The 14,323-nt window shown below is 48.0% G+C and overlaps 1 protein-coding gene and 1 long non-coding RNA gene across 2 annotated transcripts in view; one reads left to right on the top strand and one right to left on the bottom strand.

Moving 5' to 3' along the window:
• The window catches only part of ESRRG (estrogen related receptor gamma), a 387,661-nt gene extending 382,001 nt beyond the window's left edge, over positions 1-5,660 (bottom strand). Inside the window, exon 1 of the mRNA XM_058420042.1 lies at positions 5,644-5,660. Coding sequence (XP_058276025.1) covers positions 5,644-5,651 — 8 coding nt within the window. The 5' untranslated portion in view covers positions 5,652-5,660. The remainder of the gene's footprint in view (positions 1-5,643) is intronic.
• A 4,457-nt stretch (positions 5,661-10,117) lies between these two features.
• Positions 10,118-13,719, top strand: LOC120751224 (uncharacterized). Its single transcript, XR_005700320.1, has 4 exons — positions 10,118-10,266; positions 10,687-10,796; positions 11,308-11,451; positions 13,166-13,719. It is a non-coding gene; the product is annotated as an uncharacterized LOC120751224 (long non-coding RNA).
• Positions 13,720-14,323: the final 604 nt, after the last annotated feature.

The following is a 14,323-nucleotide window of genomic DNA, read 5'->3' as shown; positions in this document are numbered from 1 at the left end:
AAGAGTAATTCTATCTGATTTCACATAGTTCTGCTGTTGCACTTAAAATACAGGAGTTAACAGTCAAGAAGTTCTTTGGGTACTGGAAAGATTAACAGGTCTTCCAATCCTCATAGAGGTGACCACAAGCTACAAGCTTTATAGACATTTGATGAGTGAAGGATTGCCACTAAATGAAAGCATGTCACAAAGCTCTAGAGGAAATCCTTGAAACAAGGTTTTAGGAGTTTGCGAAGGCACCGTGAAATGAACGCACTTTATGAGGCTACAGCGCGTGTGTAGAAGGTATATGCAACCTGCTCTATATTCCTAAAATGATCACCAACATATAGTTGGGAACTTGGGCTTCTGAGAGTCATTTCTCTCTCTGTGCCTCAGTTCCCTTATATGAAAGTCAGGATTATGTCTTTGGTGCCCCTTGGATGAACAGAACAAGTTCACCTGTCAAATGTCAAGTGTTACAATCAATCACAGGTTTACCCAACCATTTAAAAATATAAATATCAAAATAAGCCACTCAAAATTAGTAAAGATTGCAGAAGTCACAGACTGTGGAGCATGAATCTCTGCAATTTTAATGGATGTGATGGCAACCTCAGAGATAACATTAGCTTCAATGTGATTTGAAAGATCCCAGCACACCAATGACAAATGATTTGTTCTGCATTTTCTGTTAATTCAGGAAAGATCTATGCCAATTCCATCACAGTCCATCAGCTATTGTTCCCTCTCACTTTGAATATTTTCCTATGAATGCGGCTTGCTACCTAACAAACAATCAAAAAAACTTCAGACCCCAGCATTCTATGGACATTTTTTCTATGTTTTCCCTCTTAAAGAATTGTTATTTAGAAATATTGATGAAAATTTATTTGCCAGGTAATCAGTAAAGGAACAGATATAATCACTTACATGGGTCTACTACAGGTGATCCTTTCTTACATAATTACTGAAAATGTAGCATCTAACCTTCCTTAAGCATAACTGCACTTTCTTTCTTCTACCAAGACAGATAATGTTGGATGCATAAAGTTCCTCTTTTGTGTGGCACTTCCTTTAAATCAAGTTTGTCCCCTTGAGTAATTTTTTCTTTGGCTGTAATGAGATACATACATAGATACACTCATGCATCTGTATCTGTCATAGATATTTATATTTATCACATTTACTGCACTGCAAACGTACTCCACTGTAGTATGTTATTGCATATTGGAAAAAGAAAACCAAAAAGGACAAGTTTCTCTACTCAGTCTTTAGGAGAAGTTGGTATCACCGAATTTAGAAGGGTAAATTCCTGCACCTGAATACACCACCCACCCCAGCAGCACTGGATGTCAGTAGCAGTTCATGTATGTGTGCAGCTGCAAAATCTTTTGTAATCTAGGTGTCACTGGAAACCATCACTGGATTACAGTATTTTTTTTTGACCTATCTAAAAGATTAAATTAGCCTGAAAGTATTTAACTCTTACTACAAAGACATGTTATTAAGAACTCCAAGTGTCTTTTGAACATGGAGGACTCACTACCCTGTATCTTACTAGAATGCATATTACTTCCAACATTTTTCAAGTAGACAACATGAATATGGAGGGAGGAGGGAAGAAAAATATTCAGAGAAAATTCAAGTTAGAAAGAGAAAAAAAAAAATCTTATTTATAGTTCAGGGATCTGTGCTTTTTAAATTCCTCATTTAAAGAACTATTTTAAATTATAAATTGCAAGCCTATATCTTGCTCTTCTCGTGTAAATACAAAAATATGGAAGAATAACATAAAACAAAAGATACTAAATAGTGATTTAATTTGTTCAGAAAGCACTGAGTGATAAGCATCTTCACAGAATTACACAGCTCAGTTCTGCTTGAAAATTTTCCTAACTGGAAGAAAATGTGCAAGTTCCACACTCACTTTAACAGCCGTCATGAATGGATGTTAAACTTAGCAGCAACAGTTCATTGGCAGCTTCCCAAGACTGGCATCAATGTAAGAATTTGTATTTGATATGAATGAAAAAAAAAAAAAAAAATCATTAATGCTGTATTTGAATGAAAGTTTGGAATTGTTAAACACAAAACACCAAAGATGCCACTCATGGACACGATAACTATTTCTGGCAAGAGGAAGGAGGGCAAACTTCCTAGTGCACAATGAAAAATATAAAAGTATTAAGCAGAAATATTTGAAGAAATTAAGGTCTGGAACTACAGCTTTCAACAAAGATTATGTCAGTTCTGTGTATTTCTGCACAAGAAAACCAAAATGCTGACTGGGATTTCTGTGCATTTCCACAACCCAAGCTGTAAGACAAAGCTATTCAGTCAAAAGAGTTTCAGTGTTAACTGCAATGAAAGCAGACCACAGCCTCTATCTGAATCAGTTACTTAGAATGAACTGATACTGATTTATCATCTCTTCTCCCTCCGTGTTTAGAGCCAGAGCTGCTTACACGTTGCTGATGTATTGTCAAAATCCCACTCATGGGCCATAACATGCAATTCGTGCAAATATTTTGAGGGAAGGGGTTGCCTATATTTTGCCAGTGCTGTAGTTCAGGGTCATGAGTCTCTATGAAAAGATGGAAAAAAATTTATTTTTATGCTTTGAATGAGAAGTCTTTTGTGACAGAATGTAAATGTGGGTAAGTAGTTTCTAAGTTTATTATTACTACTCTACTTATTAAGAATGACAAATTTTGAAAGAGTTGAAATAATTAGATGGAAACATGCCATTATCTCCAGTATTTTCTACAAATGTTCAGTCAACATCCTAATTGTACTCCTCTCCTATATGATGAAATGAGTTCCAGTTCTCTCCATACATGACAGCAGTAAGAAAAAAATAAAAAATCTAAATGTTATTTATTCGGCAACTGAATCTTAGCCAAAGTGAACTACTATTTACTATGGCTAGTGGTAATTTTACACACACAGTAAGCACATAAGGCACTTGTAACACTTGAAAGCCTGAGATTTGGATTATCCTGTAGTCTCTTTTGATTTTGTTAGGTATATACTGACAGAATTAAACACGGGCATTTAAAGGAAAAAAAAAAAAAATGTTAAGGCTGAGATAAGCAAATAGAAGAAAATAAATACAATATTAAAGATGCTAATGCTCTATTCTCAACAAAATTCTTATAGTTTTGTGCTCTCCTTTCCTCTCCGAGCGTCATGTAATTCTCGGCAGGGATGTCAAGGGGACCATTCTCTCCATTTCCCTAAAGTTAGCAAGCAAATATCTGCTAAATGCAGCACGACATGCTGTTTACTTTTGTTGTAAACTGGAGGCTTTTCCATTAAAGAACTGTATAAATGAATCAGTATTCATTCACACCTATGTCTAGAAGTATCCATTACAAACCAGAGTGCTCATTTTTAATCTCCTCCTTATTCTGATTTTATGCCATATTCCTCTGCACTAATGCTGTTTGGAATTGCTCTAGATATATTAGCAAATGCAAGGAAAGTGAAACCAAAAACAATGGGGAATTTCCCCTCATTTTCTGCAAGTATTTATTGAGAGACAAAGGTGATAAAAATGCAGAGGTAAAAGGTCTTGCCTGACATCTCCTTTAAACTCGGTAGTTTAACAAAAGGCTACAAAACAGAAGTTTTGTCCCCTGCTCCGAAAACTGAGATGACAAAATCCCAAGATATGTGTTTAGATTTGCCTTTTAAAATCCTGTGCAATATTTAGTAAGTTGCATTCGGTGGTAGAATTTCCAAGGAAAATCATAGGGGTTGTCTGTTTTGTTTTGATTTTTTTAAATGTATATACATTTCTCATCTGCTGAAAGGAAATCTACCTACATCAGCAAAAAACACAGGTAAAAAGAAAAGACTAATTAACAGGAAAAAATGGAACCACCATTTCTTTAGTGAATGTTTTTGAATCAGAAAATAATTTTTCTCATGCTGCAGAAGCCCTCTATTTGAACAAGCACCCACTAACATGACTTGTTCCTCTAATTGTCATCATTACAAAAACAGAAGCAGCCTTTGTTGATCACACACAGCATTCTCTAAAATCCATTTTTCCAATTAGGTTTTTATTCTCCTTCTCTTCCTTCTGCTTTTATTTAGTTTTGAGCACAATTACAGCTGTACTTGAGTTAACTTGTGGCAGTAAGGCATTTGCAGAAGCTGTTGCTCTCAGAAACGTTGGCTATTACTGATTACAGCATTGCTTAAGGCAGATTCCTTGTTCTAAATGGCATTGAACATTTTTACCTGGATATTGCAACACCACGTTATGAGCACTGGGATATAAACAGAACAGTAAGCAGTGCTGCCGGCCTCTGGATTTAAACAATAAGCCAGTAGACTTGTGTGTGGAGACACAGCTAGAAAATCGAGCTATCACCACAGTATCTGATGCAACGTCGGTCTCTTTCTCTAATTTGCAACTGACCAATTATTATGTTCAACTCTGAATTACGGTCCTAAATAATAAAGGTCAAAGTTTTCATGGACATCTTCTGTGTTTGAGATGCCACCTTGAAACAGATAAAGCTGTGTTTTACAGTTGCAAGGTTCCCAGATTACTCACTGGGATTGTATGCCCTCAACATCAAAAAAAACCCACAGCCAGAACAGGCCCCACATCACCTCAAATCGAACCCCATTTCACTGAAAAAACAAGTTTAGTCTCTGCCAGAAGAATGGGCTGATCCCTATAAGTGTATTCACATTAAAAAAAATCCCATCTAGAACATGTGTTTAGTCGATCCAAATCTGATCTCACCTCATGTCTCAACTTTGTTGAATACCAGAAAAAAAGCTATACAAATTCTGAAAATTTAACACATAATAATAAGCATTTGTGGCATTTTTATGTAATACAAAACTACTGCAAATATAATATTTTCTTAAATAATTTTATAGGATCTCTACCTACGTAAAAACAGCAAATATTTGTGGACATTCTCGTGATTACAAGACTTAGATTCATGCAGCTTTTCAGTGAATGCTGAAGTGCTACAATCATCCACGATATCCTCGGTTTTAAAGGTGGGAGCATAGCAGCACTGTTAGGGAAGCGTGCTGGAGTTCAGAGCTCTGACCTGGCTCTGTCTATAACCTGCTGTGACCTACTCCAATGCACCATATCAAAACTTCCTTTCTCGCATCAGCTTTCCTAATACCTAACTCACCCAAATGGAGTGTTTTCCTACTCTCGTGCATCGGGAGGAGAGGTAAGGATCCTGTGATAACAGATACCTGTGAAGTCATTTGGGATTTCTTAGTGCAAGAAAAAATAAACTTGTAGTTCTCTAAGATATAATAATGATCACTAAAGAGGGGATGAGACTACTCCACATCGTACCAAATAAAGATGTTTTCCTTTTCCAAGGAAGCTTTGGTATTATTGTCACTACTGAACCACATTCCCATCTCCCATTAACCACACTAAATTATGTCTTTTAAGCTCTGATGCCGCTCTGTGAAGACAGTCTATCTGCTTTGAAATTAAGCCCCACTTATTTAACTCCTGACAGCACTTTACCATAGCCCTATCAAGCAAACACGAAAAGCAGCAAAAAGAAAGTGACGGAGACAAAGCCATTCTGAGATTGCGCGTCCCAAACCAGTACGCGTGCCCTCAAATCTAGCGTTCAGAAAACCTTCATCTCCGTCACCTACCGCCTCATCTCACGACGACGTGTCCACTAATTGTTATTATTTTCTTCCCTTTCCCACCAGAAAGGGCAGAAAGGACGGTTGTTGCCTAGAACGGGTCTGAATGGCGGAAGGGGTGCCCGGTGCCCTGCTGCTGTGGCCGCAGGAGGCTCCTCTGCCTCAGCATCACTGCGAGCACGGCCCGGCTCCAGCACCCCGCACCGACCGCTTTGCGCAAGCAGACAACGCGGCGGGATTTGGGGAATAGCTCTTAGCCCTGCCAAGGGACCCCCACCCTCCTTCCTCGCTCAGACATCCACTTATTGTAATTCCTCAGCTTTTGGCAACTTTGCTCCGCGCCAGCAGCCCCCCTGGAAACTTCGAGAAGAACAAAGGGGCAAAGAACAAAGGGCCGGGGAGGGGTAGGAAAGGGAGGGCAGGGAAGGGGGAGCTCCCCCCTTTCGGGTCAGGCCGGAGACCCTCCCCTCCGGCCGCTCGGGGTCAGCCCTGCCCGCCCGCCGCGGAGCGGGGCGTGGGCGCCCACCCGGGCTCTGAGCCTCCACACAGACCCCGCCGGGGCTCGCTCGGGGTCTGGTCGTGCCCAACCCCGCAGCGCCCGCTCCTGCCGTGCCCTCAGCGACGAGATAAGCTTGGGGAGGCTACCCCCGCTACCCCCGCACACGGCCGTGCCTTCCTGGCCGCACAGCCCCGTCCCAGCGAGGGCCCGACCGAGCATCCTCGGCAGCATCCCCCGCAGGCGACCCGCTCCCCAGGAGAGCAACACGTGTCGACCGCACAGCCGTGGTCCCAGAGCCGGGGCCGCTCCGCGGGGCGGCTTGAGGGGCTTTTAGGGGCGGCTTGAAAAGAGCGAGCAAGAAACCGAGGCGAAGCAGCGCTCCCGTTTCGCCGCGGGGGTCCCGCTCCCCTCGCAGCGACCTTAAACTTTTGCCAAAGTACGGCTGTGCGCCCCTTTTCTGATGGTTCGCTTCCCTCACACCCCGTCTTACCGAACGCGACCCTCTGGCAAGCGTCCTGCCTCCTCTGTTATCACTTAAACAACCTCCAGGAGCTGCAGGCGCCCTCGGTACCTGTTGCTGTGAGGCCCCTGCCCTCTTATCGAGGGATGAGGGTAATTAAATCTGTTTTCGTGGCGTGGTCGTACCGTGCTGGCCGTGGGAGGTGTGAACCCCGTGCGGCTGCGGGCAGGGAGCGAGGGAAGAGGGGAAGGTTTGGGCAGGACAGCCGTGCCCGGCGTCGCTGCCCGGGCTCGGAGCGAAGCCAGCGGGGCAGGGAGAGCCAAACCCCGGGCAGGGCAGCAATCCTGTCATTAGGGACCACACGCGCTGAGTGCCATCCTGCAACTACCTCTTAGAGAACGGCAGGGAATTATCATTATTCTTCTCGGACGGGCATTTCCAATTTGGAGTTAATTGACGCGGTTCTTCATTTGAGCAATGACCGAAGGAAAGCCGAGCTTTACCTGAGAAACTTTAAGAGGTTTTTCTTTCCCCCTTCCCCCTTTCTTTCTTTTTGATTTAAGATAGGAGTGAGCTAGCAGAACCTCGCTTTCCCGAAGGTGAAATTAATCTAGTCCTTCATCGGGAGCGTGAACAAGCCGCCAGCCCGGTACCGAGGTGGGATGCGGGTGGCGGCCACACGCGGTCCAGGAGTGGTTCCGAGTTCAAAGCGAGCCGGACTCCCCCTGAACCAGTCCCGCCACTCCCAAATCCCGAAGGGGAAGAGCCCCCTCGTCCCACAAGCCTCTGCCGTGAGCATCCCTCAGGAGAGAAATCAGAGAATGGTGGGGAATGACACAAACAGTTTAAAAACCTGAGGCTGGCGACTGAGGATCGTGAGGCAGAGCTGGAACACGCGTTTGTGTGAAACGCTGCCCTGGGAACGGGAGGAAAACTTGAGCGCAGCCTGTGCCCTGAGTTAACTAAAGCCAATTACTTGTCTCCGTATAAAAGGTTTCGCGTATGGTTACAGCTGAGGAAATACGGGAAGCTGATGAGTCTGTTTTGGTTATGATTTAATCAAATAAATTAAAGGAGAAGGGTAAGGATACGCCCAATCTGGGACTTTAAAAAAAAAAAAGGCATGAGTTTTTTTGGGACGCTCTCTGTCAAAAGCCCTTCCTCTGTTGTACAGAGCAAAGCGAGGCTCTCCGGGTCCACTCATCTCATTAGTGCTGGGTGTTCAGGGGTTTCTCTTCCTCCCAATGGAGTAGCCTTTCATGAACGATTGCAATTTCGGGGGGAAAAAGTGAGTAGGTGCCAAACCAAGCTGGGGGTGGGGCAGAATTTTGCCTTTCAAGCAATTTAGCAGACAGCAATTCTGCTTACAGCAGAGAGGTAGGTGGATACTTGAAAACATCTTCCACCGGGGTGTCCTACTTCGGCAATTCTAATTAAAACAAAGTATAAAAGATGCAGAGAAAGAGCAAGCCTCCTGCTTTATTTCCAATGGGCGTGGGGATACCGTCAGGCACAAAGAGTGCTTCCAGCTTGTTCTAACGTGCATCTTTGCTTAAAAGAATAAGAATAAAAAAAAAAAAAAAAAATCAAGCTCGTCCTCTGATTTCAGCTAATGTCTTTTTAACTGGATTTCTTTCCTCTGCTTTGTGTGATCTGATACCTACCGTGTAGCCCTGGCCCAGTTTCAGCCCTGCGGGTGCCCTGCATTGTGTGCGTGTCTGAAAGAAAAGGGAAAAGTCTTCCGTCTCACACTCTTTTGCCCTGTACCTGTGCTTGGGGATTGAATCGTGTCCAAGACAGTGGTCAGCAAAACACGCATCCTATTCCCCTTCTCGCTGCCTAACCCGAGAGGAGACGCGACTTTGTAGGTGCAGCCTGGCTGGCGTGGCTGTGACCGTCCAGCGCCTCAGATCAATAAAAGCAGCCACTTTTCTGACGTTTCTTTTCCAGGGCTGCTTATTGAAAAGGAGCCTTTACCGCCACCTATAAATAGCGCTGCATCCAAGTAAATCTTGGTTTTTTCTTTTCCTTTTCCTTTTTTTTTTTTTTTTTTTTTCTCTCTACATAAAGTAGCGAAGTTCTAACCAAGGTACCGCGAGTTCTCCTCGCTGCTCAGCGAGGGCTCACCCCGGAGGGGCTGCGCTGGCGGTCCTGGCTCCAAAGGCGGCTGCGCTGCCGCCTCCAAAGGGAGCGGGGGGCTTCTGCGGAGCCAAGCCCCAGTCCCGCACCGGCCGCCTTTGAACTTTGTTCCCAGGCATGGGAGAGAGAGCAGCGAATACCGATACTCACCGTTCTTTCTGGCTTTCCAGACGTAACTCCGTCTCTCCCTCTTCTTTGTGTATAAATGAGCAGAGGTTACGTCCCGGGCACGCGGTATAATGCCCTGGATAACCCCGACCCTGTCTGTTAATTTAATGCTACGCTAACCTCGGAGTGTGTGATTGGAGCTCGAGTGCTGGCTTAGAAAAGCGCCTCTCCACGCTGGAAACAAATTCGCTTTCTCTCTCCACACCCACCCCCTTTCCACGCGGAGTCTCCCAGCCCTACGTTCCTGCACAAACCAGGACACCTGCCTTTCCGAGAGCCGCGTTCCCTAGCACAGATTGCATATTTTGCCCTCTCTGGAAACCACAGTGCGATTCCCCGGCCCCACGTGCCGTGCCCTGCCTGCTGCGCGGGGCTTGGATGCGCGCACTGTGCCCGCCGAGCTCTGGCACGGCCAGGGAGGCGCCGAGACCGGGCACGGGAGAAGGAAGGCGCTCGGGAAGGGGCGGCGGGGGCGAGGGGCCGGGGCTCCCTCTCTCTCTTCCCAAAATCGCACGCTCAGCCCGCGGCACCGGGCTGCTGTGCGGGCGCTTTCTACCTGCCCGCGCAGCGGGCTGGGAGCTGACGGGCGGTCACCGCCGTGCGCGGAGCCATCAAAGCCCCTGATCCCCCCGTGATCTCGGGCTCTCGAGCTCTCTTTATTTATTTATTTTCAATTCCCTTTCAATTTCCCCAAATGAGGTTTGATGGACGCAGCTCGTTGTCCGCGTCGATAGCAGGGTAATAATTGTCAGCGGGTCTGAGCGCTCCAGGAAAAGGAAAGCGGAGGAGAGGGAGGGATACAACCTCCGCTATCTCGCTGTTACTAATTCCCGGCCGGCTCGGACTCAGGGGACAAGGCGATCGCTTAACAAACCCTCCTCCTCCTCTCCCTTCACCACTCCTTCCTTCCTTCCTTCCTCTTCTCCCGCACATTTTCTCCCCCGCGTTTGCCCACGTTTCATTCCTCCTCTTCATGAGGAATAAACCGTGCAAACTCAAACTAAAAAGAAAAAGAAAAAAAAAAAAAAAAGGGAAAAAAAAAAAAAAAAGGAAAGGTGGGTGGGAAAAATACAGGAGGGGAATAAAAAAAAATAAGAAAGGGGAGGGAGGACAGAAAGTGTCTGTGCCTGATCGCTGACCATCTGTGCAAAAGGTGATCATTGTTAGCTACTCACATGGCTGGTGGCAGAGCAGCTCTTAGCAATTAATAAGTCTCTCAGCTTGAGCTCTTCTTTTCCCTTTTGGACGGCAACGCTCTCTGCGTGGCTCGCTCTCACTCGCGCACACGCACAAACCCGATCAGATGCTTCAGGATCGGCCACTTTGCGAGGGCAACAACACGGGAGGCTTTGTATTACTCCAGGTTCGTGTGTGTAGCCTATAAATAGCGAACTTTTTGATGGAATCAGCTAACAAATGAGAGGAGAAGGCGTAATTTTGCGCAGGGAGCCCCCCTTTCTCTTTGCAAGATTAAAACCCCCCAGGCAGCAGACAGAGCTAAAGTTGCGGGTGTGTGGAAAGGAACCTCACTTTACTGTAATCGTGCGCGAGATTTGTTTGTTTGTTTATTTTGGGGGTTGTTTTTGTTCCTCCCCCCACCGCCACCCCCCACCAACCTATACGTTACATCCTCCTCCCTGCCTTCCCAGCTAGGGGCAGGAACTGACACCGACTTTAACTCCAAGTTGGGAACACACGGCGCATTTGGGGTTTTCCTTTTGGTGGTGGTGCCTGTTGTTAGTTTGCCTTTCTCTTTTTTTTTTTTTTTTTTTTTTTTCGGCAGCTGGGGGAAGATGTCCACGCGATACTGCGTGGAAGTGCAGGAGGCTGCCAGGCAGGCTTCCCCGAACGTGCCCTAATTTTGAAAGCAAGTGAAGAACAGAAAGAAAACAGGTCGGAATTATTGGGGGGGTGGAAAGGAGGGAAGAAGGCGGTACTTCGGCAGGGACGAAGCGTGTGGGGCTGGGGCTTTGGGTCAGCGGTGGCCCAGCTCGAGAGACAGCGCCTCGCCACGCGTGACTGTGGGGGTTCCGCGGTGCGGTGCCCCCACACCGCTGTCCCGCCCGGCGCAGCGGAGTCCCGGGCACGCGTGGGCGCCGCGGAACCTCGTCCCTCCCTTCCGCGGGTGGGCAGAGGGGCTGGCCCGGGGGGGAATCCCTGCTCCAGAGCCCACCCCGGCCTGCCTCGGGCAGCCCACGGGCTCCTCGGGGCCGGCTCCCCCCGCCGTGTTTTGTCGGGGGTCTGAGAGGTAGCGGCACGTTCGGCGTCCCCCGCTAACGCCAGCCCCCTGTCCCCCGAGGACATTGATTTGCGGGAAGCTTAAGGCTGGGCCCTGTCAGCAAAGGGGCTGCCGCTGATAAGGATCCCACCGCGGCAGCTATGAAGAGGTTTTCTCCCCTGACAGGTGCCTGACAGGGCTGGCCGGGAAGAACTGCTGACCTGTCTAAAGAAATATTATCTGCGTCTCCCGGAATGGCAGGACAGATGGTGCCCGTTCGCACCGCGGCGACTTCTCTCGATGGCACACAGCGAGCGGAGCTGATGAGTGGTTTGTTTTTATGGCAGGGAGGTAGCAATGCCCTCGGACATCCCGTGGCAAGGGCTTGATGGGAAACGTCCGCTCCTGTACAGGCGCGGGGGCCACCCAGACGCGTACCGGGAGGGCCGGGGCGCAGCGGCACCGCTCCCGCCCTATCCCCGCGTACGTGACCCCGGCAGGATGGCCGGGCAAAGGGGCTTTCGGCACCCGTGCCGCAGCCGACCCCCAGTTCCCTCCAAAGCCGCTCCCCGCTCGCCCCCGGCCGGGCTCACGCCGCCTTTGCGCCGCCCGCGCAGGAGCCCGCGTCAGGCAGCGCCCGGGCGAGGCAGGGCCCCGAGCCCTCTCGCTCTGAGCCGCTCTCCCTGCCCTGGCCCCTGTCTGGGGCAGCCCCGGGCGCGGACACGCAGTCCCGGCCCCCCCGGCAGTCAGACCCTCTCCTCCCGCAGCTCCCGAGCGACGCGCGGCCCGGCGCGCCGGTCCATCCGCGCACATTTCCAATCTCATGGCTCATAAACTATTAGCGAAGGGATTTCATTATTCACCTTCCGTGTCTTACAAAGGAGAAAGGGAGGGAAAAAAAAAAAAAAAAAAAAAAAAAAAAGCTCCAACAAAAAAACCAAACCAACAAAACACGCGCTCCTGGTAACAGCAAGACCGGGCCGGGTTTAAATCCCAGCCTGGGCTCGGCTCGGGGCTGGCGGCCGCGGAGGCTCCGCCGAGTTCCTCCCCAAGGGTCTGGGCTCCGGCCGCGCCTGCTCGTCCCGGAGGGACTGCGGCGGTCAGCCTCGACCGAGGTTAAAGCAAAGCCAAGCCAAGCCGTGAACTGCGTTTTACCGGCCACGGAGAAAATATTCCAGAAGAAAGAATAAAATCTTGGGGATGAAAGGGGCTGCGGGGGGAGGGGGGGGGCGGGAATCTGCTTGTTTTCCTTGGGTTTTTTCCTTTCTTACACCCCCCCCCCTCCTCTTTTTCTGCAATAAATAACACTGGGAGTTATTTAGCTCTCCCTTGGAAAGTGACCGATCCCACTCCGGGGCGTGCTGCACAAGCGCTCCGCGGAGCGAGGGCCGGCGGCCGGGGGCGCGGGGGGAGCGGCCGGGCGGGGCTGCGGCATCGGGGCTACCAGGGGCAGCCGGGCGCCTCAGCAGGGCGCCCGCAGAAACATAGGACCCCATCCAGGGCAAGTTACTGACAGCTTGGGTGAGGCGAACACAGATGTTAATACAGCGAACTTTGTTTCTATCTTCCCCCCCTTCCTTTTTTTTTTTTTTTTTTTTTTTTTTTTTTTTTTTTTTTTAATCCATTAAGAAATAGACTGCGAAGAAGTTTAGACCACGAGGTAATTATAAAAACCAATACAGAGATTTTGAAAGAGGGACCCACTTCACAATTTTATACCGAGGAGCAAAATATTCCGGCGAAGTCTGGGGTCATCACCTCTGATAGAGCAATGTTCCCTCCCTGTTTAATATACATGGTGTGGGAAATGGAGGGAAAACAGCTAGCACCCGTAGTGCCAAAGGAAAAAAAGAATTAAATTAGTACATCATATTTTGGGGCTATTTTGCGGGACGTTCTTCAAAAATAGACCCATATTTAATTTTAGCTCTAATGACTTTCTCTATGCGACTGCTAGTTAATAGTAAGGAGGAAATGGGGTTTCTATAGAGTTTTTGCATTTTGCTATCTTTAAAAAAACAGTGATTTTCTCTTGTGCTAACAGCGCATCTGGGACTGCAAGTGACCAACCTGGACCAACTTTTAATTACCACACCGACCTGCCGAAGAAGCAAAACACCCTAAAAAAAAAAAAAAAAAAAGGGTATATATACATAGACCACCGTATCGGCGTGACCCTGGGAACCCCATGGCTCTCCTTGCCCCTTTCGTAGGAAGAAGATTATTTTCCAAAGGGGCGAGGAGATGCGCAAGTTCAGCACCCGCCGCCTCCCCTCCTCTCCCCGCGGCGGCGCAGCCCCTGCACGGCGGGAGGCGGTCGGAGCACCGTGGCCGGAGCCCCTGAGCAGCGTGTGCGAGGAAAAGGCCGCGGGAGAAAGGCGGAGGATTTGGGCTCTATGGGAGGTGTGGTACGAACACCAGTGAGGGGGTGAACGCAAGCTCACGCGTGGGTGCTACAGGCTCCAGAGCCTGTTCGGCAGCTCCTCCACACGAAGCACAAAGAAAGGTCAGCAGCCTGAAGGATGAACTCCTTTTCTTTCTGCCGTTGCCTTGTCAATGCTTTGTTTGTCTTAACTTTTCCCTTCGTGGTTAAATTAAATGCGGTTTTAAAATGAATTTCTTTTTTCCATTCACATACACACTTCAGGCAGGCTGGATGCCTGACACAGCCCCCACCCCCCCAAAAACTGTCACTGGAGTACGTTACTGCCGAGTTACACTTTAACTTCTCTGCAGGTAATAATTAAAGACCTTCTTTCTACATCTCTTTCCCCCACAGAAACGCCAAGGCTCTCTTTCGCAATAGATTATATTGATCACACACGCGGGCACACTCTCCTCAAGCCGCAGTCTGTGAGCTGCTCTCAATTCCCTGCCCTCTGCACAACTTTTCCCAGATCTTCTCCCGTTCTTTTCCCAAGCTGAAAGACTTCTTTAGGAATGCATTTCTATGAACACATGCAAATTTCCCCAAGGGGAAGCTCCAGGTGCAAAAGGGGACAGCCAGTTGCTCAGGTGCACACCTGCAGGCTTTGCCATAAGTCTGAATTTTGTCTCACAGTTGGATTGTGTGTGAGTTTAAAAATAAGAGATATACAGGGAACCAAGTCATCTGTCATCAGCAATGGAGTATCTTTGTCTATTGAGAAAAACCCCAACATTTTTGTAGTGGTGACACTTTCCAAAGAAAACCCTCAACCTT

Source organism: Hirundo rustica, chromosome 3 (assembly GCF_015227805.2).
Source record: "Hirundo rustica isolate bHirRus1 chromosome 3, bHirRus1.pri.v3, whole genome shotgun sequence".
Classification (NCBI taxonomy): Eukaryota; Metazoa; Chordata; class Aves; order Passeriformes; family Hirundinidae; genus Hirundo; species Hirundo rustica.
Note: the sequence above shows the minus strand (reverse complement) of the source record. Positions and strands in the feature narration are given on the sequence as shown.